At 38.2% G+C, this 25,382-nt stretch overlaps 1 protein-coding gene and 1 non-coding gene across 4 annotated transcripts in view; both read right to left on the bottom strand.

Moving 5' to 3' along the window:
* The window catches only part of SMARCC1 (SWI/SNF related, matrix associated, actin dependent regulator of chromatin subfamily c member 1), a 173,022-nt gene that overhangs the window by 133,717 nt on the left and 13,923 nt on the right, over positions 1-25,382 (bottom strand). For all 3 annotated transcript variants that reach the window (XM_045991006.1, XM_045991005.1, XM_045991007.1), the window contains exons 3-5: positions 10,918-11,003; positions 2,239-2,320; positions 882-974 (exon numbers count right to left, since the gene is read on the bottom strand). In XM_045991006.1, coding sequence (XP_045846962.1) covers positions 882-974; positions 2,239-2,320; positions 10,918-11,003 — 261 coding nt within the window. The remainder of the gene's footprint in view (positions 1-881; positions 975-2,238; positions 2,321-10,917; positions 11,004-25,382) is intronic.
* Positions 16,024-16,130, bottom strand: LOC123933339. The gene has a single exon (XR_006816569.1). It is a non-coding gene; the product is annotated as a U6 spliceosomal RNA (small nuclear RNA).

Here is a 25,382-nt window from a genome sequence, read left to right on the forward strand (position 1 = left end):
GTAGCCACAAACCTACATGCAGTAAATACCCAAAGTCTTGGCCTAAAATGAGGCTAGAGGAGGGAGGGAAAGACATCCGAAGATAGCACTGGCACATGTGAATCAAGAGAATGTAAGCTTATGGGGAAAACAGAATTTTCCAGTCCACGAATGTAAATACAATACCTACGGTGGTGGGGGTGAGGAAAGATAGGTTTACTTGAAGTAATATTTGATCTCCTCTTACCAACAACTGTGCCATCAACTTCTACTTCGATTTTGTGATTAGACTAATATAGATCACATGGTCTCTTTAAATTACATAAACCCAGGGGCACCTGGGTGGCTCAGTCCATTAGGCATCCGACTCGTGATTTTAGCTAAGGTCATGATCTCAGGGTCTTATCGGGTCTGCACTCAGCAGGGAGTGTGCCTGCGATTCTCTCTCCCTCTCCCTCTGCTCCTCCCTCATACTTGTGCTCATTCTCTCCTTTCCTCTCTCAAATAAAATCTTTAAAAAAAATTTTTTTTATTAAAACTAAAAAAATCTTTAAAAAATAAATAAATTACATAAGCATATTCCACAACAGGACTACAATGACTGCATACCAATGATTATTCAATGCTAATTTTGGATACATATGTGCATCAAATCACTATATTGTACACCTTAAACTTACAAAGTGTTAGGTGTCAATTATATCTCAACCAAGGTAAGGGGGAAGAAAAATGCTTCTAGGGTAAGAACTGGAGGTGGGTGGAGAGAAAAAACTTGGTACTGTAAGAACCCAAAGAGAGAGAACTTTCATTTAATGCAGATAAATACAGAAACTAAAAGACATTATTATTGAAATTTATAAGCTTACTACTATACAATTTTCTGAAGTGATCATGTTTATTACCTGATGTCGTTTGATAATATCCTTCAATTTGTTAGCCAACTTCAGATCAATGTCTGGAATGAGGTAGATGTTGGGTCTGGTCAGACAATTGTTCTAAGGAAGAAAAAACAGATTTTGAAATTCTCTTGGTTTTGAAATGATGTCACATTATTAATGAATTACCCTAATGGCCAAAGTTGACATTAAAAGCCATAGTGTTTAAAATGGGAAGATGTTTTTTAGTACAGACTGCAGAGGTCTCATTTCAATATAAAACCTAGGTGTTCAGAATGCCACTTAACGCCATCCTCAGATCCCTTCTCTGCAGCTAAGTACACCTGGGCAAAAAAATGTTCAGAATCACAACCTAAAGAAATTCCTTGTATTTTTCATTAAGGTACCACACTCACATATTGATACTTCCATAGCCAATCTTACCTGAATTGACCTTAACAGTCCAAATCTAATGTAGTGTTTCCATCTACACCTTTTATTGGGTGGGGAGGGGAGAGGATCCCAGGGGAATGCCCATTTTGGCTCATTATATAAAAGTTACTTACAGCTCCTCTTCCCATTTCTAAACTTACACATAGCAATGATTAAAACATGCATAGTTACTCCTCAAATCATCATTAAAAAAAATCAGTGAACCAACCACAAAAATTGTTTCTCTAGCTAGCAGTTCATGAGACAAATTTCAGGCATCAAGTTAATAATACCTAGCTGAATCTTTGTCAGCTGCCTCCCCCCAAGAAGGCTAATTCAGTAATCATTAAAAATTACCAATCAATAAAAACACTAGAAAGAAAAGAAGAATACTAAGTGTTCTCTCTTTCGGGTTATATCTAGTTAGGGAAGTAAGATCTGTATTTATGATACAACCCTGAAACAAATCTTTAAAAAAAAAAAAGACTATGAACAAGTGACCAGTAGATTGAGAGTGTTTATATTAAATATGAAAGAGATTCAAATAACAGATTAAGTGAAATGAAGAAAGAAAATATCAGGGCATCTGGGTGGCTAAGTTAATCATTTGACTCTTAATTTTGGCTCAGGTCATGAGATCGAGCCCTGTAAGAGTCTCTGCTAAGATTCTCTCCCTCTCCCTCTGCCCCTTCCTCTCACCCCCTCTCTCTCTATAAGTATCAAAATAAAGGAAATATCATAGATTATTTCACAAGACGTTTAGGATCAATATTCTATAAATGACAAGTTTTAATCATACTTTATAGCTCTAATTCCCCAAAACCCATAATAACAGACCAGATTTCAGAAAATCTTTCTTCCTTTGATCTTTTGGCAGTCCAATAAAGCCAATCTTAGAATTGAAAGTATATTAAAGGGAAAACATTTTTAATAATTTAACTTTCTGAGTTACCTGCACCAATGTTTTCTCAATGTTCATAAACATTTCAACATTCCGATCCATTCGGGATGGATTCTGTAGATCAAACCTACGCCTGAAGAGAAGAAAATCATTAGTTAATTGTCTTCTACCTTCGACAAAAGTGAAAACTTAGTGTTAGCACTCAACGCAAATGGACTGCAAAGACATGGAAATTAGAGATCTACGAAACATATGAGGGTATTTTCTCAGTGTAAGAAAACAGTGTCCAAATCTTCATAAAACATTAAATATTATGACATTAAGGTCCACTCCAGTCAAAATGAAGAACCCCAGGGGCGCCTGGGTGGCTCAGTGGTTTAAAAGCCTCTGCCTTCGGCTCAGGTCATGATCCCAGGGTCCTGGGATCCAGCTCCGCATAGGGCTCTCTGCTCAGCGTGGAGCCTGCTACCACACCCTCCTCACCCCGACTCCTTCTCTGCCTACTTGTGATCTCTGTCTGTCAAATAAATAAATAAAATCTTTAAAAAAAAAAATGAAGAACCCATTCCATGAAGTATCCTGTTTTTCTTACGTTTAAGATATTTTACATCATCTAGAAAAGGAGTCCACATATCCAAAGGCAGTGAACTATTATACCGTTCTTCAAGTATAAGGAAAATTTATCTGGTTTATATATGCTTAAAAGTCATTTGCTCAAATTCATCAGTGTCTGTGCTCTCTCTGAGGCTACTATTGTCCTAAATCTGGTAAATTCATCTATTTACCTTTTCTCTCTCCCCAAAGTCTTTTTACGTAAGTATCCAAGCATAACGTTCTAATGTTGTCTGCCTAATCTCACCCACTTCCATATGATTTAATCTTAACAAATCTGAATGCTTCTTTCACCATATCCTTTATTCAACACTTACTTTGATTTTGCCCCATTTTAATTCCAGGGAAAGTATAGCTCAGTAATTGAGAGTGTGGGCTGTGGAGTCAAGCCGTTCTGGGTTCTAATCCTGACCCCATTTTTATTTATGTAGTCTGGAGTGATTTACTAATCCAAGGATCAATTTCTTCGTGAATACAATGGCCCACTACAGGTTTTTGTGAAGGTCAAATGAGATATATATGTTAAGGGCTTACGACCGTGTCTTTTTATGGTCTGCTTAGTCTGTAAGTGATCAGTAATTGTTAACTATGGTTATAACACTTTGTTTTGGTTTTGGGTTTTTTTTTTTTTTTTTAAGATTTATTCATTTTGAGAAAGAGAGCAAGGGGAGGGGCAGAGTGAGAGAAAAAGAGCAAAAGAACGCTCCAACAGATTCCCCACTGAGTGCAGAGTTTGACACAGCGCTCAAGCCCAGGACCCTGAGATCATGACCTGAGCCGAAATCAAGAGTCAGCTGCTTAACCAACTAAGCCACCCAGGTGCCCCTATGGTTATGTTTTTAAATCATTACTACTATGTGCCTGCTAGGATTAGGCAGTCTGAATGCAGCGCTGATGCTCTACCTCTCAGGTTATCTTGTTTTAACCAGGAAATGCTCCCCATACTTCCAACTGTTCTTCCAAACTCTGCAGCCTTTCCTGTATGTCACTACCTACTCTGTGGGCTCGATACTATCGCCTCCAGGGTCCGCCACAAGCCACGTTCCCTATGAAGCTATTCCTGTCTTCTGCCATGCTCCTAATACATCCTGTGCACATTGCTGTTAAAGCCCCACAAAAGAATCATCTTGTTGCTAAGACAGCTCATTAGATGCCTTGAGGGCAAAGACCAGGTTTGTTTGAAACTATTCTATACAGCCCTAGTAGCCAACAGAATGTGTGGCTTTAGGGACACTGGGGTGGCTCAGCCAGTTAAACATCCAACCCTTGATTTCAGCTCATGTCATGAACTCAAGGTCATGAGATTGAGCTCTGTTTCAAGCTCAGTTCTGGGCATGGAGCCTGCTTAAGATTCTTCTTTCTCCCACCCTCTCCCTCTGCCCCTCCTCACATCTATCTTTAAAAAAAAAAAAAAGAAAATAAGATGTGGCTTTATAAAGCACACCACCCAGGAAATTAATATTTATTTCGACTAAGCTCCAATTTGGAAATTAAGGAAAGCATCCACTAAACCACAGAAATAAGTAATTTGGAAAGGAACTAGTTAGAGCTTAAAAAATGGCCTTTACATGTAAGAGGGACCTTTGTCCCAAGTCAATTAAATCAATGTCTTGATTTAATCTTGGTATACAGAACTTAATCCTTAAATCCCATTTTTTTGGTTGTTTAGTATCTTCCTTTCCTAACTTCTGAGGAAGGGGTAGGTCAGAAATGCCAAGCAATTTCCAACAACAGAGTAACACTTGACTGACTGACACAACCCCACTAGAGCAAAAGGGCTTCCACTGGTTCTTTCAGCACAACACAGGGAGAGACAAGTGAGTGTCTCCCCTTTCTAAAGAAGAGGTCAGTCTTTCACAGGCTTCTGATAATGAACTATATCCAGAAATGTCTTACTTCAGAATTGCTTGTATAAGCCTTTGTTCATATTATTCACAGAGAAACTGCTTCCTTAGTAAATGATTCATATGAGGCTGAAAGGAATTATCACTCTCAGAAATCTGAGAAATAGTTTGAAAGTAGTCATTAAACAAATTAAAATAAGGTTGCCTGGATTTACCTGCAAATGAAGATTAAGAGCTAAATGATTCTGGTAAACAGAAAAAGAAGATTAAGAATTTACTCTGCCTTTCTAATTACCGATGAGTTAAATTTCTCAGTATTCCAGCTAATAAATGAAGTAGGAATGACAGAGTAACAGTCTTTTACAGCAAATTACCTAAAAAACAGTAAGCACTTAGATCTATGTATTAGAATACCAACTTTCTAATTTTTTCAAAATTTAAATGCTACAGTTTTGTGAAGCTATAATGACAGCATGATTCGAGGCACTGAACATCAACATCAGTCTATTACAAGAAGAAACAACCAGATACTGTATGCCTCCATGCCTCCAGAGGGAAGAACACAACACTGTCTATTAAGCACTACTGATCCCCGCCGCCAAAAAAAAGCTGAATCAGACTAAACCTCTAGCTCTAACTCCATTTTACTAGAAATTTAGAAGACTATGTTAAACGATATCCTAGGGAACATATTAGCAAAATCTAGAACACAGAAGTCTACAAGACAACTTATTTTTGTAAAAAAATAACTGGTGAGGGTAAGAGGGGGAAGAGAGACCAAGGAGGAAAACTATTAATTTTCTTTTTATTTTTTAAGGAGGGAAAGGGGCAAGGAGAAAGGGAGAGAGAATCTAAAGCAGGCTCCATGATCTCATAACCCTGAGATCATGACCTGAGCCAAAATCAAGAGCTGGAATCTTAACCTATTAACCCACCCAGGTGCCCCAATTTCCTGAAAGAGACATAGCAACCAAATGTCATGTATGAATCTTCTTTTAATACTGATTAATATAAATTAATATAAAAATACATTAATGTAAAAATATGAATTAACATAAAAACCATCCAGGAAATAATCGGGGAAGCTTGAACACTAAGTGGGTATTTAATAACACTGAAAAATTATTGATAATTTTCTTAGTTGTGACAATGGCACTGTTATAATGCTTTATAAAAAATCCTATTCCAGGGCGCCTTGCTGGCTCAGTTAGGTGCCTGACTCTGTCTGGATCTCAGCTCAGGTCTTGACTCAGGGTCATATGTTCAAGCCCCAAGTTGAGCTCCACACTTGGCGTGCAGCCTATATATAATAAATAAATGAATGAATGAATGTATAGAAAGACCTAAGCTCTTTAGCGGCACCTGGCTGGCTTGGTAGGTAGAACATGCAACTCTTGATCTCAGAACCCCATCTTGGGCACAGAGATTACCTAAAAAAGAAAAATCTCATGAGGCGCCTAGATGGCTCAGTTGGTTAAATGGTCAACTACTAATTTCGGTTCAGATCATGATCTCAGGTTTATAAAGATCAAACCCTGCATCCCTTAGAATTCTCTCTCTCTCCCCCTCTTCCCCTCAAAATCCCCCGCAAAATCCTATGCTTTTAAAAAAAATTTAGAAACAAACAGTGAATATTTACAAATGAAATTACATAAAGTTGAAGGTGCATGAAGGTAAATGGCAGTTCATTACATTATTCTCTCTTTTATAGTTTATATTTTCCATAATAAACTAAAATGATTTACCAATGATTTAATAACAGAGTAAAGCTTTTTCCTGATTCAGCAATATGCTATGTAAGCCAAAAAAGTATTTAAAATATACGGATATTGTGAAAAACTGAAACGGGGCACCTGGGTGGCTCAGTTGGTTAAGCATCTGACTCTTGGTTTCAGCTGAGATGGTGATCTCAGGGTCATGAAAGCAAGGATCAGGTTCTGCCTGAGGGTCTCTCTCTCCCTCTCCTTTTGCCCCTCCCCTACTCATGCTCTAAATTAATTAATTAATTAATTTAAAAATCTTGAAAAAGAAAAACTGAAATAAACTCAAGTATATAGTATACTTTATACAAATATAGTATAACCTCTAGTTGAAAGATTTAATCTCTTATTTTGAAATTACCAAGAGTATTTAAATAAGTTTTACTTTATACAATACAGAAAAATGCTCAAACCTACACATAAGGGAAATGCAAATTAAAACTAAAATTATAAAGCCTTTTGAATCTTAATGCAGAGAACTAGAAGAGACAACACATTAACATGTAATTCTCTGGCTTTTAAAACTTTTGGTCATTTAAAACGTAAATATGAGCACTTCATTGACGCCTTACTAATTAATAATGAGTCTTCTGCTTTGTTTCCCTCTGGCAATCTGCCAGGCAATGTCTCACGGCAGCCTTTCAATCAAAGGCAATACTGTCTGTCAAAAGGGCCCTCATTAGCTTTATTGCTCCAATTCTGTGCCTCTTGCGATTATTGTTAGGGATGTTCTCTTCTCATCCTCAGCCTCAGAAAGAAAATAGAGTTGAATAAAAATAATCAACAAAGGATCCTGGAGAATGAGTTTAATTCCTTGGAAAGTGGTGTGAAGGGCTTCAGGAGCAAACTTGGAAAGGAAAAGACAAAAATGCACTGAGCTGGGAGCATGGTGAAAAGCAGACAACAGTATAGCAGAACAGTTCTGTGGGAAGTTGGCCTCAAGCATAAGGGGGCTTTGTCTTATAATGGCAAGCTACAAAACCATGGAGACCACCAACAACAGAAGGATGGTCCTGTATGCCACACTCCAAAAGGGTGGCAAATAGCCCACAGATAAAACAGCCTGAAACAGGTAGGCATATATGCAAGGAGGGACGTCGACTATGTAGAAGCAGAAAACAAATCATATCCTGCTAGGAATGTGACTTCAGGGATAGTTAAAGTGGTTTGGATTCTTGCTATATTATTTTTTAAAAATTTAAAAGCTAGATGGCTGTTTTTAAATATGCTATAAAAAGGATAATTTATAATAAATGCTTGTTGAAAGAAAAAAAAAAAAGGATAATTCTTCAGCCTGGGTGGTTCAGTGGGTTAAACCTCTGCCTTCCACTTGGGTCCTGGTCTCGGAGTCCTGGGATCGAGCCCCACATCGGGCTCTCTGCTCGGCAGGGAGCCTGTTTCCTCCTCTCTCTCTCTGCCTACTTGTGATCTCTGTGTGTTAAATAAATAAATAAAATCTTAAAAAAAAAAAAAGATCTAAACCATGTTTGTGCTAGAATGACGGACTCACTACCCAGCATTTCTCAAAGTAAGGCCTGACAACCATTTAAAGTACTTTTTGAAAATATAGATTTTCAGTTTTCATACCACACTTAATAGTTAACAACGTATGTCCATGAAGCCTAGTAATCTCTATTTTTAAGAGTATTCCAAGTGGGGGTACCTGGGTGACCCAGTCAGTTAAGGGCCTGCCTTCAACTCAGGTCATAATCCCAGGATCCTGGGATGGGGTCCCACAACGGGCTCCCTGCTCAGCCGGGAGCCTGCTTCTTCCTCTCCTTCTGCAATCCCCCATCCTCCCCACTTGGGCTCACTGGCTATCTCTCTGTCAAATAAATAAATAAGATCTTAAAAAAAAAAAAAGTATTTCAAGTGATCCTAAAGTTTGAAAGCCATTACCCGAGACTTATTGTGGTAATATCTAAAAAATGAAAATCAGAAGGAGACTTCGAAGGCAGGGAATAAAAGCTGAACCACCAAGTCTTAAAGTAGAAAGAAAAGTAGGTCTGAGCATATCTGCAAGAAATAAATGTTGGCAGCAAATTGTGTCAAAGATAAAAATAAAAGGCCACTTCTCACTTTAAGACAAATCCTGAACTTTGTTAACTAAGCCTGGTTCACCACTGTCAAGCAAACTAATAAAACACAAAATATTTTCAGTCAATCATCTCTTTAAAAGGCATGAAACAGGATTACAATGCACAGTAATCTGTACAGAACTGTAAGAATAAACAGGATTCTAATCACTCTGCAGGAGGACACTAACATTTATTGAGTTGAGTTTGGCTGTATTTAATCTCTCCTTCAGGAAATATCAGATTTCCATAGGATGTCAAAATCCCCCTGGTTTGGTATCCCTCAGTAATATACAACTATATATAACATTAGCCCAATGTTTTCTCCTTTAACGTAAACCTACAAATAAGGCACTCACTTCTGACTATTTAGAGACATGCAGAAAAATCACATTCAGACACTCTGGAATCTTAATCTGTATTGTCTGTTCACTGTTCCCACGTAACCTCATAAGTGATAAGCCAGCTTGACATCACTGAAAGCTGAAAGAAAGCAGGAAGAAAGAAAGAACCAAACAGAAACAAGAGAAAAAGAGAATGTTTGGTCATTAGAAGGAAATGAGCAAACTTTGGAGCTAGACTGTGAGGTTAACTGGAGAACACAAACGAGGTTCACAGGGGTATGCTGGGCCTGGGGAAAGCTGGAGGCACTGTCAAGATAACAGGCCACTATTCAGACTTCCAAATGAGTGGGTGGTCACTAAAATATGCCCAGTCAGACTGTAAGTGATCCACTCCCAGCAAGCATGTAAGTCTGGGGGAGGGGTGAGTGTGCATGGCAACTAAGTGTCTAATAACACCAGAAAAGAGAGGATTCTGGTACAGTGAGTAAAAGACTTGGAAAAATTCTTTTTTTTCTCTCTAAGATTAATTTATTTGACAGAGAAAGAGAGATCACAAGAAGAGAGGCAGGCAGAAATAGAGGGAGAAGCAGGCTCCCCGCTGAGCAGGGAGCCCGATGCGGGACCTGATCCCAAGACCCTAGGACCATGACCTGAGCCAAAGGCAGACGCTTAACCCACTGAGCCACCCAGGTGCCCCAAGACTTGGAAAAATTCTTACCCCTCACTCCTCTTAAAGTCTTCAACTTCAACCTTTACTTCTTTCTTGGCCTCCCTTTTAATTTAAAGACATCTTACTTTACATATCCTTCTAAACTCTTTCACCTAAAAATATTCCATTGCACTGGTGCATGTTCCAGAACAAGCAAGTTCCAGAAGAGGTGACTTAAGAGAAGTCATCTAACTTTGAGACTGTCCTTGAGTACACGTCAGGATTTAGGACACAAAATGAACAAGAAAATGAAAGAGTCCCATGTGGGAATCTAGAGCTAAGAGTAGGGTACGAACCATATCCGACATGTCAGACATGCTGTCAATCCTAGCTCAGGGACACCCTGTAAGAGTCCCGACACCACAGCCAGAAGCAGAGGCGCAAAACAGCAGCCACATCTGGTGACAACACTCTTGTGCTCATTGCATCAATTATCCGCTATCTATTAAACACGCACCCACACATAAAAAGTTCAGCAAATACACAAAGTCTGTATCACTTGCTATTCACTGTAAATAAATCATTTATTTACAAGCTTGTCCTATTTATCAATGTGAGCACTTATTTGCCTTTTCCAGCCATATTTTTTTTCTTTTTTTTTCAGCCATATTTTAAACTATCCAAATTACATGCATATTCTCCTAGAAAGATGCTAAGACTGCACTTCACATAAACACAACTAAAACCTCAAAATGACTTCAAGTCAATTCCCCCCAGCACCCACTTCAACCCCCTGCCTGTGAAGGGACTCCCCGCCCTCCCTGAACTTGGGAACCATCACCATGAAACCTTCACTAGTCTCAGCAGCTGAACGTCCCACTCAGAGATGGCAGAAACCTCAAGAGATAAAGCACCAAGAGAGGGTGAGAAAAGGGAAAGAGGAGAATGAAGGGAAAACGCAACACTCCAAGAACAGCAGCAATGACTCTATCCTAGCTGCACCACTGCCGGAGGAATGGTCTGCACTCCTGAGCTGGGTTCCTCTCATCTATGTCCCGAGGACAGCACACTAGACATCTCTCATTCTGAAGGCCTGGCTCATGAAAACACTTAAACTGCTGTTTTTTAGCACAACGTTAAGTTCACAATACCCATTTATATATTTCACAGTGAGCCAACCTTCTAATTTGCTAAGAATACACACTCATCTATTATCTAGATACAACATATATGAGAAGTAATTTGCCTAATAAATAGAATAATTGTTCAAGATTTCTCCTGGATGTAGGTACAAAGTAAACCAGAAAACCAAATAAAGCTTCCACTTTACACATTAATTATAATGTGGTTTTAGAATTCTCTAATACTATACGAAGAAGGCAGATGATTTAACATTAAATAACTTAAATATCACATCAAAACATACAAATAAACACAAAAACTTACCATCCCTGTTCATTTTTATACTTGTAAGCAGCCCCAAGAATGTGACACAAGGTGCCTCCAGCTTTGAAATCCATGAAACATTTTGCCTAAAAATGACAAAAGTTACACATGAGAAAAATAAAAGTTCTGATAAAATTAGCCATGTCTAAATTCAAAGTTTTATAAACTCAAAAGTTATAAACTGGTAGCTTAACCTCATTATATACTTTCTGAACCAAATAAGGTATAAGGAAATTTTTTCCAAAAGTGAATTAAGAATTCTTTTAATTCAATTTATTACTCTTTTAGTAAACAGTCTCTTAAAAACAAGATATACAAAAGAAAAATCAAAATGTTTCAGCAGGAAACACTAATGGACAGAAAATATTGATACACTACAAACTCCACTGATATGTGATTTTTAAAATGTATAAAATTCCAGTAAAACATAATTTCCAACAATATGATTTTCCTGTAGAATAAGAAATATTAGTATACATTAGACTTTGTTCACAAATTAGGTCCCTTACTTAAATTATGCAAAAATTACAACTGAACTCTTGTGGTAATTTTCTAATGACCATGAAACACAGTGTTAATTGTATGTAAAATTATAGCTAAAATCTGTAACAATTTGAAAGAGATGTGCACTTTATGGATTATAAAAGTAATGATCAAATAAATCAAATACTGAATGACTTCTACACTATGGAAGTAAAAGTTTCATATAAACTATCATCAAATATGCTAATAAGATGGAAGTATCAGAAATACAGCATGCACAAGATGGGATCGAGAGGGAGACAAACCGTAAGAAACTCTTAATCTCACAAAACAAACTGAGGGCTGCTGGGGGATGGGGGGGATAGGGAGAGGGCGGTTGGGTGATGGACACTGTGGAGAGTATGTGATATGGTGAGTGCTGTGAAATGTGCAAGCCTGAGGATTCACAGACCTGTATCCCTGGGGCAAATAATACGTTACATGTTAATAAAAATAATTTTAAAAATAAATAAACAAACCCCTCCAAAAAAGAAATAAAGCATGCACTTTTTTTTCCTTCAAAATGATTCTTACAAAATAATAATGAAAAGAACTCCACGATGTCAAATATAAGAAGGCAAAAAACAGAACAGTGGTTGCTAGGGGTTGGGGAGAGAGTGAAGAGTTATGGTTCAATGAGTACAGAGTTACAATCTGGGAAAATGACAAAGTTCTGGAGATGGATGGTAGTTAACAGTTGGACAACAATGTGAATAATGCCAATGAACTACATATTAAAGTTATTAAAATATTTTACTATAATGAAAAAATTAAAAAACATTTTAAAAAATAAAAAATACTTAGAAAATCATTAAGATGAGCTCTTCCAAGTCATTCTGGTTTTCCTACTGCTTTTTAAATACATAGGTTTGAGTTCCTAATTTCTTGCCCAACACTATTCCCGGTACACCCCAAATGCTGCATTACATATTCCTAAACAAATACATCCAGGTGCAATTCTTACCATTGACAACATGTTATTTATCTAAGAAAATGAACAAGTTATTAAAATCTTCTAGTGTTGGCATCTTAAATTAGAATAATGTGCTGGAAGATATCTACAAGAGCAGAATGAAACAGTTCTACTGAGCCTTCCCTGAACCCACAGAGGCTGGGCTGAAATGTTCTCTCCAACCACATACGCATATCACTACTATGCACATGCAAACCACTCAGTGTTAATACTGAAATGACTGGTTTATACATTTATCTCTAATATGAACTCCTTGAGGACAGGAACAATGTCCTATTCAAATCTTTAAACATCAGTATTCAACAGAGTGCCTGACAATGTAGGTAATCCATAAAACTTTTTCAATAGTTCAAGTATACTAAAATAATTTAAAAACTCATAGCTGAAAAAACCAAAAAAACACTCATAAGTGTCCAAAAAAAAAAAAAAAATCATAGCCATGCTACATATTTATCAGACCAGAACAGTAAAACACCTATACACATATTTTAAAATTAAGGCCAAATTCTGGACAGGTAATAAATTTGAGAAATTAAAATATCAGATACATGCTTAAGACAGACACACATTAACTTCTATCAACCACTACAGGAACAAGTGATAAGTGAAGTAAAAAATGAGACTTCCAATTTTCCAGAGGCATCATCTGAATAAAGGGAAAGAAAAAGGGAAACCCAGGAACCTGGCAAGGGCACTAGTTCCAGTAATGAAGGGCAAAAAGAAAAACATAAGCCCATAAAGATGTGACAGGAAAAAACCAAAAAGGGACACTCACCACACATCAAAGATTCTTAGAGCCTGCATGGGAATGGATTTGGGACTCTGGTCCTAAGGATAAGCTCAGTATCAAAATCACCCTGATAAAAAAGTAGTCAATCAGAATCCTGGGACAGCAAGTTGGAGGCAGAGACAAGAGACTTCGCAGGGACACCCACGGGGCCCTGACTGCATCCCCTCACCCAACCCTCAGCCCAACCACCCTCACCCTGAGGAGGCCCTACCCTAACTGACACTGGATGTAATTGGAATACAAGAACTGATGTGCTTAGATCTCCGAAGGAGCAGTGTAGATTGTTCATTGTAAATTCCTCTTGATTAATACTGAAAAACTTAAAGAATAAAAGGGCAAGATGTTTCCAAAACTTGAGCTTTCCAGAGCCAGCAAGATGCTGCTTTGCTGAGTTATCTCAATAGCTACACACCCCAATCAAGAGTCTGGGGATCAAGGACAGCTCTAACAGGCTGCTTCTATTCCCAGCTGTGTGACTACACTGCTTTTGATAAGCTATTCTATCTCTGGTTAACTCTTTGGAAAATTAATCTCATCTTATTCTGGATGTACGTAAGTGGTCTCATCCTACCTATTTATAGTCCACCTAAAATTCTGCTGAGCTGATGAAACCCAGAAAAAAGACAGAACTAACCACAATACATAAAAGTGCTTAAAATTTGTACCATAGTGTCCTTATTTATTTCTCCGGCTTATTTTTTTTTTTTTTTAAGATTTTATTTATTTATTTGACAGAGGGAGAGATCACAAGCAGGCAGAGAGGCAGGCAGAGAGAGAGGAGGAAGCAGGTTCCCTGCAGAGCAGAGAGCCCGATGCGGGGCTCGGTCCCAGGACCCCGAGACCACAGAAACTGGGAATGTCCAAGACATCAAGAAAGTTCACAGAAAATCACAATGTCATCTTCACATCTTGAAAACTTGTGGGGAAAAAAGGCATGTTGCTTAGACTCCAGAATCTTTTTACCTCACAAAAAATGACAATCAAATATTCCACACATTTCTCTGTGTACTTTAACTGCTTTGGAGTTCAGAAAATGCTTTCTAGAAATTTTTCCCAACGTTATTAATAAGAGAAACTGTAACAGTCTTATAATTAGCACCTCTAATCACAGCTAATTATTGCTGCAGACCTCTTATTCTTGGGGAGAACAAAAAGTATTATCATTGCCACCAATTACTGAGAATTTAAATTTACCATGAGGCACTATATATACATCACCGGCAACTTGCATTTATCTGAAAAAATGCACAAGTCATGGCAATTCTGTAGTATTGGCGTCTTAGATGAAAATAACGTACCTCATTTACTCCTCACAACTATCCTACAAAGTTGACTTCTTTATCCCATTTTACAGATGAAAAGTGTTCCTGCCTCCAGCAATATGACAGGCTGAATAACCAGAAAACCCTACCACTTCAAATGCATGCTGGACAAACTCTAACAGACTTTTTTTTTTTTTTTTTTTTAAGATTTTATTTATTTGTTTGAGAGAGAGACAGTGAGAGACAGCATGAGTGAGGAGAAGGTCAGAGGGAGACGAAGACTCCCCATGGAGCTGGGAGCCTGATGCGGGACTCGATCCGGGGACTCCAGGATCAAGATCTGAGCTGAAGGCTATCGCTTAACCAACTGAGCCACCCAGGCGCCCACAGACTTTATTTTAAATGTACAACTGGATCTCTAGGAAGAAATCAAACCTCTAGATGCAAAAATCAAAGAAGACAAAAAAATCAAACTAAAAGTCAAAGTATTAATCTTCTGAGGTATAAAAAAGAAATACCATGCTAGGGTGATAGGGGGTGGGGATGATGAGACTAAACAGGCAAGTAATGACAACGTTGATAAGATAAAGGCCAGTGCTTCCCCATCAAGGCAGGCAGGACAGGGAAAAAAAGACTGCAGACCACGAGGGAGGGAGTCAGAACTAAGGCAATCACCAGCCATACACACAGGGACAGCCAGGACTATTGACATGCTCACTGCACAGAGGAGGGAAAGGATGAGCTAGAAAAAAATACCTGCCAGCAAAGAAGGTAACAAGTTTCCATCTCAAGATAATTCGAGTTTGGAACTTAACTAATAACCACTCAGTTAGGAACCCCATGACAATTTAACATAATAATTGGTCCTAAATTTATCAAGTCCTCTGGACTGCCTTAAAAAGCAAATTCTCACCCCAGGACTCCCAGGTAAAATTCCACTGGAGAAGTGCTGACATTCCAAAACTCAAATACACAGAAATCTTAATTACATTTTTATTCCCTGAAGTCAAGAGGAAAAAAAAAATCCAAAACGTCCTAGAATTTTGCATGATCTTAGCAGAACAATACTATTCTCAGACACAGATCATAAAATACCCAAAGTTGGAAGAATCATCACATTCACCGAATTCAACAGTTTTCTTTTTTTTTTTTTTTTTGACAGAGAGAAATCACAACTAGGCAGAGAGGCAGGCAAAGAGAGAGGAGGAAGCAGGCTCCCTGCAGAGCAGAGAGCCCGATGCGGGGCTCGCTCCCAGGACCCTGGGATCATGACCTGAGCCGAAGGCAGAGGCTTTAACCCACTGAGCCACCCAGGCGCCCCTCAACAGTTTTCTAATGTATCTTTGCCAAAGAACTCTTTTAGGAGCAGAAAGCCTAAAAAGAAGTCTATCAGGAAACACTGTTCAAAGTGAGAAACTTGAAAGCAACAGATTCCTCTTAGACCTCCCCATTTATTCCTCTGTTCCCTCAGTCCCTCAAGGGCTCTGCAAGGAACAATTACAAAACCAATAATTAGGTCCAATCCCTTTTTCTGATAATTATAGGCTTCTTCTTTTTTTTAAAATATGGAACGCTTCACGAATTTGCGTGTCATCCTTGCGCAGGGGCCATGCTAATCTTCTTTGTATCATTCCAATTTTAGTATATGTGCTGCCGAAGCAAGCACTATAGGCCTCTTCTTATCAATTTCCTTCTCCCTAAAACTTATTTACCACACAGCATGGCTTACTAAATCAAATGAAGGAAACTGACTGCCAAAGTCCTCAGACCCGTATTCTTTCCGTTACACCAGACTGACCAAGTTCATGAGAACCTCTGCCAATGAAGTCAATCAGACTTACCGGACAGAAATTCCGAAGTGTCCGAGAGAGAGAGCCTGTGGACTGTGACTCATCTAAAATGTCCCAAAATTACACTACCCAATCCAAATACACAACCTCATTTGTAGAAATGGCTCTGACAATACATTTTACCTTCAAAGTATTTACATGTATTCCAAAGTTATATACTAAAATGTATTAAGTTCCTCTGACAGTTTGAAAATAAATTCCAAAAAATGTAATGCACATCCCTGAAAATCAGTGTATCCATCTCAATGTACCTCCTTTTGAGAAGTAGTAATTTCACCAAGTTTTCTGATCATTGCTTTAAAATGTCAGCACTGCTTTACATTTTTGTAGGTATTTTAAGAAAAGATCAATTTTGCAAAGTAAATATTGTTCAGTTCTCCAACTAACTTCAATAACAGCCTTTCACTCTTCCTATCTTTGAGACAGTTACCAACATCCCAACAAAGTCATGTCAATAAATACATACTAAACACTTGCAGTGAGTAAGAAAGTAAAGCAAATCTTAGCAATATTTAATTGATAAAATTTGGCTTCAATTCAAAGGACACTATAACATTTTGTTAGTCCTCAGGTTTACATAAAATACACTGTTCTCAGATATGAGCTGAGCTGAAACAGAAGACCCAGCTAGCTCTTTGGGACCTTCCTTAAGAACTGCAGGTGATGCAAACTAGTATAATAAATGTTCAAACAGCATGTCTACCTTATATCTACATTTTCACTTTAACCAAGAAAACTGCTAGAACAAGCTAGCAATTTATTTTTCATGTTAAGTACTAAATACCACTTCTAATTTCTCAAAGAGCTTTCACTATCCCATATTCTGTGATTCCCACAATTACATCATAGTGTCAGTAGAGCAAGAAACACTTTCCCAGTAGTAGTACAGGTCAAAGTACCTTCCCCCAAGGTCAGAGGACTAGGACATAGCTATTTAACTCCTAAGCCCAGGGCACTTTCATAACACCTGGTTCCAGAAACTGATCTGAGGCAATTCCATATGTTACATTATTTCAATTTAAGAAATTAATGAGCTTTATTATGGCAAAATCAACAGCTTTTAAACTTTCTCAAGACTTCTGATTCCTCAGATTAAAAAGACCTATACGTTATCTCCGATCATCTCTAAAACCTAAAATGAAGCTTAAAAAATCATTACAGGAAATATACTGGCTAAATATCCAGAATTGTTCAGCTGACAACTAAAAATGCTGATTCAATACACAAAACATCTTCTAACAAAAGTAAAAACAATAGGAAATCTCTGAAAGATAACTTGCTGGCCATGAAAAATAACAGCACAGAAACATCAATGACAGTACTGACAAAGAATATAGTCTTTACAAAAGCATTTTGGAAAATTCCACAAACGAATGTCTGCAGCCTTCATCAAGCTACAACAGCAATCCTTGGACATGGGAGAGAATCTATCTACCAGAGTTATTAGCATATTAAAACACACAAATTGCCCTGTTTTTAACAAAAAAATTACAGAGCATACAAAAAAAAATAGGGAGGTATGGGCCATTCAGAGGGAAAAAAAATACTGACAGAAACCATCCCAGAGGAAAGAAAAAGGAACAAAGAAAAAGGAACACAGTATAAGGGACCAATGGAACACCACCAAATTTACCAATATACATATTATGGGACTCCCAAAAGAGAGAAAAGAACACCAAATATCTGGAAAAAATTATGGCTAAAACTTGCCAATTTTATGAAGAATGTAAATTTATACATCCAGGAAATTCAACAACCTCTAAGCTGGATAAAATCAGAGATCCACACCAAGACACTTTATATTCAAACTGTCAAAAAACAAAGACAAAGGATCTAAAAAGCAGGGAGAGAGACGTGACTCGTCATATACAAGGAACTCTAAATAACATTAACACCCAATTTCTATTCAGAAACTATGAAGACCAGAAGGTAATGAAAAGATAAAGGCAAAGTGCTGAAAGAAAAAATAACTTCTCAATCAAAGTTTGAATCCTGCAAAACTGTCCTTCAAAAATGAAAGAGATGGGGTGCCTGGCTGGCTCACACGGTTAAGAGTGCAACTCCTGGGGGTGCCTGGGTGGCTCGGTGGGTTAAAGCCTCTGCCTTCCGCCCAGGTCATGATCCCAGAGTCCTGGGATCAAGCCCACATTTGGCTCTCTACTCGGCAGGGGGCCTGCTTCCTCCTATGTCTCTGCCTGCCTCTCTGCCTACTTGTGATCTCTGTCTGTAAAATAAATAAATAAAATCTTTAAAAAAAAAAAAAAGACTGCAACTCTTTTTTATGAGTTTGAGCCCCACGCTGGGTGTAGAGATTACTTAAAAATAAATCTTTAAGGGGCACCTAGGTGGCTCAGTGGGTTAAGCATCTGCCTTCAGCTCAGGTCATGATCTTGGGGGTGGAGGGGGAGGTTTCCTGGGATTGAGCCCCACATCAGGCTCCCTGCTCGGAGAGGAGCCTGTTTCTCCCTCTTCCTCTGCACTCCCCCAATCGTGTGTGCACATGCTCTCTCTCCCTCTCAAATAAATAAAATCTTTAAAATAAAATCTAAAAATTAAAATAAAATCTTTAAAAAAAAAAGAAAAAAATGAAAAGATGCTCCACATCATTTGTAATCAGGGAAATGCAAATTAGAACGAGATACCATAACAGAATAGTCAAAATCCAGAACACTGACAACACCAAATTCTGGTAATAAATGGAATATTATTCAGTGCTAAGAAAAATGGGCTAGCAAGCAATTAAAAGACACAGAGTACCTTCAAGGGCATAATACTAAGTGAAAGTAGACAAACTCAAATGACTACATACTACATATTCCAGTTATATGACACTCAGGAAAAGGCAAAACTATGGACAGTAAAAGGATCTATGGTTGTCAGAGGTTAGTGTGGGAGGAGGGAATGAATAGGAGGAGCACAGAGGACTTTCAGGACAGTGAAACTATCCTGTGTCATACTATAATGGTGGATATATGTCATTATACATTTGTCAAAACCTGTAGAATGGGGGCGCCTGGGTGGCTCAGTGGGTTAAGCCTCTGCCTTTGGCTCAGGTCATGATCTCAGGGTCCTGGGATCAAGACCCACATCGGGCTCTCTGCTCAGCGGGGGGCCTGATTCCCCTCCCCATTTGCCTGCTTCTCTGCCTACTTGTGATCTCTCTCTGTCAAATAAATAAATTAAATATTAAAAAAAAAAACAAACCTGGAGAATGTACAACACCAAAAGTGAACCCTAATGTAAACTATGGACTTTGGATGATAATGTTGTGTCAGTTAAGTTTGTCAGTTGTAACAGATAAAGCACACCTGATGCAGGATTTCCATAAAATCGGGGAGGTTATGCCCCATATGTCAGGGCCAGGGCGTATATGGGAAATCTCTGTACCTCCTGCTCAATTTTGCTATGAACGGTTCTAAAAAAAAGATTAAAAGCATAACATGAACTTTAACTTCAATAAGTAAAACTGAAAAATTTCTTGAAAAATCCAAATTACCAAAGCTAACACAATAAAGAGAATCTAAACCCTGTATCTGTTGAGAAAATTGAACTAGTTATTAAAACCTCCCCCAAAAGAAAACTCTAAGCCCAAATTACTTCACTAGTGAATTCTATCAAATACTTAGGAAGACTTTTATACCAGCAAATTCAGGTCCATTATATGTAAAAAGGATAACGTATCATGATTAAGTAGGGTTTACTCTGGAATACCAGGTTGATGAACTGAAAAATGAGTGAATGAAGCTCATCGTATCAACAGAATATAAGAGAAACCTCTTGATCATCTCAGAAAATGCAGAAAAAGCACATGATGAAATCCAACAGTCATGTGCATTAAAAGTTCTTAGCAAACTAGGCATATTAGGGAACTTCCACAATCTGAATTAAGATCACATATGGAAAAACTTATAGCTACTATCATATTTAATAGTGCAAAACTTGTTTTCCATTAACAAGAATAAGGTTAGAATTCCTGTCTTAAACATTTCTTTTTTAGTGATCTCTACACCTTATGAGGGGCTCACATTCACAATTCCCAAATCAAGAGCCACATGCTCTACCAAATGAGCCAGCCAGGAGCCCCCTGTCTTAACCATTTCTACACGATGTTGAGTCAGAGGCGCTACCCAGTACAATGGGGCAAGAAAAATAAATTAAAAGCATAAAGATTGGGGAGGGGAACTTGTCATAAAGTTACAGTACTCAAAAACATGGTATTAATGAAAAAAAATGGACATTTCAATCAATAGCAAAAACCACCCAGATACACATCCACACATCTGGTCAACTACTTTTCAGCTAAAGTGCTAAGAGAATTCAAAGAAGAAAAAATATCTTTACAAATGTTAGCTCTCAAACTACTGGATATGGGGTACCTGCATGGCTCACCGGGTTAAGTGTCTGCCTTAGGCTAGGGTCATGATCCTGGAGTCCAGGTATCATGGACCATGCCCCACATAGGGCTCTCTGCTCAGCAGAGAGCCTACTTCTCCCTCTTTCTCTGCCTGCGCCTCTCTCTCTGTCAAATAAATAAAATCTTTAAAAATGATAATAATAAAATAAAATAACTCGATATCCATACTGAAAAGAGAACATGAGCCCTTACTATGCATAAAAATTAACCCAAAACACATAAAACCTAGAATTATAAAATTTCAAGAAGAAAATACAGGAAACAGTCTGTGACTCTGGGGTATGCAAAGGTTTCCCTGAACAAATAAAGCACAAATCACAGAAATCAATAAATTGGACTCCATCAAAATTCAAAACTTTTGTTCTTGGGAAGACACTGATAAGAAAACAAAAAGTCAAATCCCAAACTGGGAGAAAATATTTGCAACATATACATTATAAAGAACCTACATGCAAAATATATAAAGACTTCTTTAAATTAAAAAAAAAAACACACATACACAACAAAACTGTGCAGAGAAGAATTAACACAGCAGGCCTGAGAGGACTATCCTCAGTAAGGCCTGCTTGCCAACTGGCCCTTGGCTAGCATCTGGGAACTGCCCTTAAGAGTACTTCCAGTCAACCGGCTCAAAAAGTGTGGTTCCCTGAGCCTAGATTATTTGCACAAACAATGTGGTGGTTTATGATGAATACCTGCTTTCCTTTGGGGGAGTCTGGAAGTTTAAGTATGTGCTAGACAAAAGGTACCAGCCCCCAATAAAATCCTTGGGTGTGAGACTCTAACTTACGTCCCTGGGCAGAAATAGTGCCTATCTGCTACTACCTCTTCAATGCTGGGGAGGAAGCCCTTTGTGTGATGCCTCACATAAGGAAGAGAGCATACAGAAGCAGTATAGACCCTTCAGGCTACGCCTGCGTCTTTTCCCCTTGTGACTAGGCTTCGCATACTTACTATGCTGCTGTAACAAATCTTAGTTATAAGTACGTGGGGCCCCGAGCTGACTCAGCTGGAAAAGTACGAGACTCTTGATCTCAGGGTTAGGAGTTCCAGCCCAGCTTGGGTGCAGAGATTCTTCAAACAAATTTTTAAAAATCTGAATGTGGGGTGGTCATGGGAACCAAACTAAAAAACTGTCTGAATAAGCAACTCACAAAAGAAGAAACACAAACGGTCAATAAACACATGAATAGATGTTTAACATCAGCAGTCATCACGAAAATGCAAATTAAAAGTATGACATTTCACTACATACCTATCAAAATGGATAAAATTATGAAAACTAGTCATACCAACCTCTGACAAGAGTACAAAGGAACTGGAACTCTCTTATACCACACTGCTAGATGGTATGCAAAATGATACAACCACTTCAGAAAACAGTTTGGCAGTTTCTTCTAAAGTTAAACGTTACCAACCCCATGACCCAAACATTCCACTCCTGGGTTATTTACCTAGGAGAAATGAAAACACGTCACCAAAAGACTTGTACATTAACGGTGACAGCAGCTTTACTTAGAAAGCTGGCAACAACCCAAATTCCCATCAAACAGTAAAAGGATAAATGAATTGTCGTTTATCCATACAATGGAATACTAATCAACAGTAAAAACGAAAAATAATACAGAGAACAATAAATGATGCACATCTCAAAGTCTGTTATGATGAAAGAACAGAAGCAAAAAAGTATACTGTGTGACTCTATGTATATCAATTTCATGAAGCTGTAAATGAATCTGTAGCCTCAATGTTTGCCAGGGAACCGGGATGGGAGATGGATTACAAAGAAATTTTGGGGATGATGAAAATGTTCATTACCTTGAAATCCTGAACTCAAATTTTAAATACATACCACTTACAAGGCATCCATCAAAAAAAAAAAAAAAAAAAAAAAAAGGCATCCATCAGTCATGAGTAAAGTTAGAGGGAGAAACATTATGGGAAAAGAAAGGGAAATGGGGGGGGGCAAATGGGGGGGACGGGCATAAATAAATAAAACATTACCCAAACAAATCAGAAATACAATGCCAGCGAACTAAGGTTTCTACTTGGGACTCCACATGGTATGGATGGGACTATAGGCCTGCCATTAACACTGGTCCTATAGTTTTCTGGGGCCCTAATCAACACCTGGCCCAGCATGCCCTCTGCCTGGTATCCAGGTCCAGACCCTAAAAACCCATACCCTGCAGTCCACTGAGCTCTAACGAGTCATGCCTGATCATCTGGATCACTGCCCTTGCAGATGAATTACAAGGGCAAGGGTTTTTTGGACTTATCCTGTCATCAACAGTAATTTGCACTATCTATAGGTACATGGCTGAATAGTTCAGCAGGACTCTCTCCCTCATTTTGGCTCAACTTGTCTTTTCATGGTTACAAATACTTCCTCCATGGCTCACAATAGATACTTAAAATTCCATTCCCATAAAATGCAGACAAGCAAAACTACACTATTCTCTTCAGCGATTCATACAAATACGGTAATACATATAAAGAAAAGCAAAATGAAACTAAATCATTGCTCCACAAAGTAAATGTCCCCATCATCTCACTTAAATGGCCACTTTGATCAGACAGAGGTCTAAGACACAAACCTAAAGGACTATATAAAACATATAAAACACTTAGAATCTTCTTTCTTGTCCCATGTTCCCAAAGGTAGTCTCTCCACTCTGAAATCCATGGAATGGTAGGATGTTGGCAGGCTATATAGTTGCAAATGAAAGGATTAATTTTTTTTTTAAAGATTTTATTTATTTGCCAGAGAGCAGAAGCATCAAGAGCTGCAGGCAGAACAGGTAGAGGGAGAAGCAGGCTCCCTGCTGAGCAAGGAGCCCGATGATCAGGACCCTGGGATCACCAGCTGAGCCGAAGGCAGACGCTTAACTGACTGAACCACCCAGGCATCCGAAAGGATTAATTTTTTTAAGTGTAATGATAAGTGGAAATTTTGAACATCTCATGAATGTACTTACAATCTTCCACTACTTCAGGTTCTGACTTGACCTTCTAGTAGTCTTCCAGATCTTAGAGTCTTGTTTTTGTTTTTTTTTTTAAAGATTGTATTTATTTATTTGACAGACAGAGATCACAAGTAGGCAGAGAGGCAGGCAGAGAGAGAGAGAAAGAAAGAGAGAGAGAGAGAGAGGGAATCAGGCTCCCTGCTGAGCAGAGAGCCCGATGGGGGCTCGATCCCAGAACCCTGGGATCATGACCTGAGCCGAAGGCAGAGGCCTTAACCCACTGAGCCACCAAGGTGCCCTCCCCGCCTTTTTTAAAAGATTTTATTTATTTGACAGACAGACATCACAAGTAGGCAGAGAGGCTAGAGCCTTGTTTTTAAACGTAGCTGCTAATGCTCTATTTTAAAAGGCAGAACACAAATCTGACTCTACCCTATCATTACAACAATGTTATGCACTGAGCCTTGAAGAGATTATAGAAAAACAAGAATTTTTACTTGTGGTGGAGGTAAAACCACTTTTTTCTTCTGTCTCAATTCATGTTACATTTGCCTATACAACATATTATTTTTTAAGTAGGTTCCATGTCCAACCTGGGGCTAGAACTTACAACCCTGAGCCCAAGAGTCGCATGCTCTACTCACTGAGCCGGTCAGGTGTCCCTGCCTATACAACATATTTTTAGTCTTATAAACCCTTAAATTTCCCCTAAATCCTAGCTTCTCAATTTAGCATTAGATAGAACACATCCTACACTGAGCCAGCTGTTTAATATCCAGTGTAACTTAGAAAGTCAGCATATAAAGTTCCACTCTGATTAAAAAAAAAAGAAGAAATCAGCCCAAATAATGAACTCTTATACCAGTACTGTTTATTCAGAAAGAAAAAAAGTTTAAGGTTAAACAGCTGACATGTTTTACTAAAACATTCTTTGCTTCATTAACTATCTTTCTCATCCACTTTTGCTTGACACCATTACACATTACACCAATCCCTTTCATTTGGGAAAATGTTAAACACTATTTTAAGAGGAAGAAAAGTACATCTGGTCCTACTGGCACTAAGCCATGAATTATTTTTATTTATGGCTTTTGCCTGAAAATATTCTTTCCTAATCTTTAAAATCTGAAAAAAAATAATGCTTTCATTTGCAAGAGTTTAATATCTCATAAATAAGGCCTCCTATACATACTATTTTTTAAGACCATTCATACAATCTTAATTAGAAATACCAATATAATGTGAATCATGTAACAGAAAATACTTCATGTAATGTTATCTGTAGATTTTATTCTAAATATTAATGTTATACTTGATAAAGTACAATCCATATGTATTATGTTACAGTGTTGGGTTTTTTTTTTTAAGATTTTATTTATTTGACAGGGAGAGTGAGCATGGGCAGGGTGGGGGGCAGAGAGAGAGAGAGAGGGAGAAGACTTCCTGCTGAGCAAGGAGCCTGATGTGTGGCTCGATCCCAGGACCTTGGGATCATGACCTGAGTCGAAGGCAGATGCTTAACTGACTAAGCCACCCAAGCACCCCTGTTACAGTGTTTTAAATAATACCTTCAACCAGTTCTTAATTAAATAATTCTAATCTGACTCATTATATACAGGAATAAGAAAGTAACCTCAGGTAAAGGAACATGGAGCTTTCAAATGAGTCGGGAAAAAAAAATACAGAGG

This window comes from Meles meles, chromosome 20 (genome assembly GCF_922984935.1).
Source record: "Meles meles chromosome 20, mMelMel3.1 paternal haplotype, whole genome shotgun sequence".
NCBI classification, from domain to species: Eukaryota; Metazoa; Chordata; class Mammalia; order Carnivora; family Mustelidae; genus Meles; species Meles meles.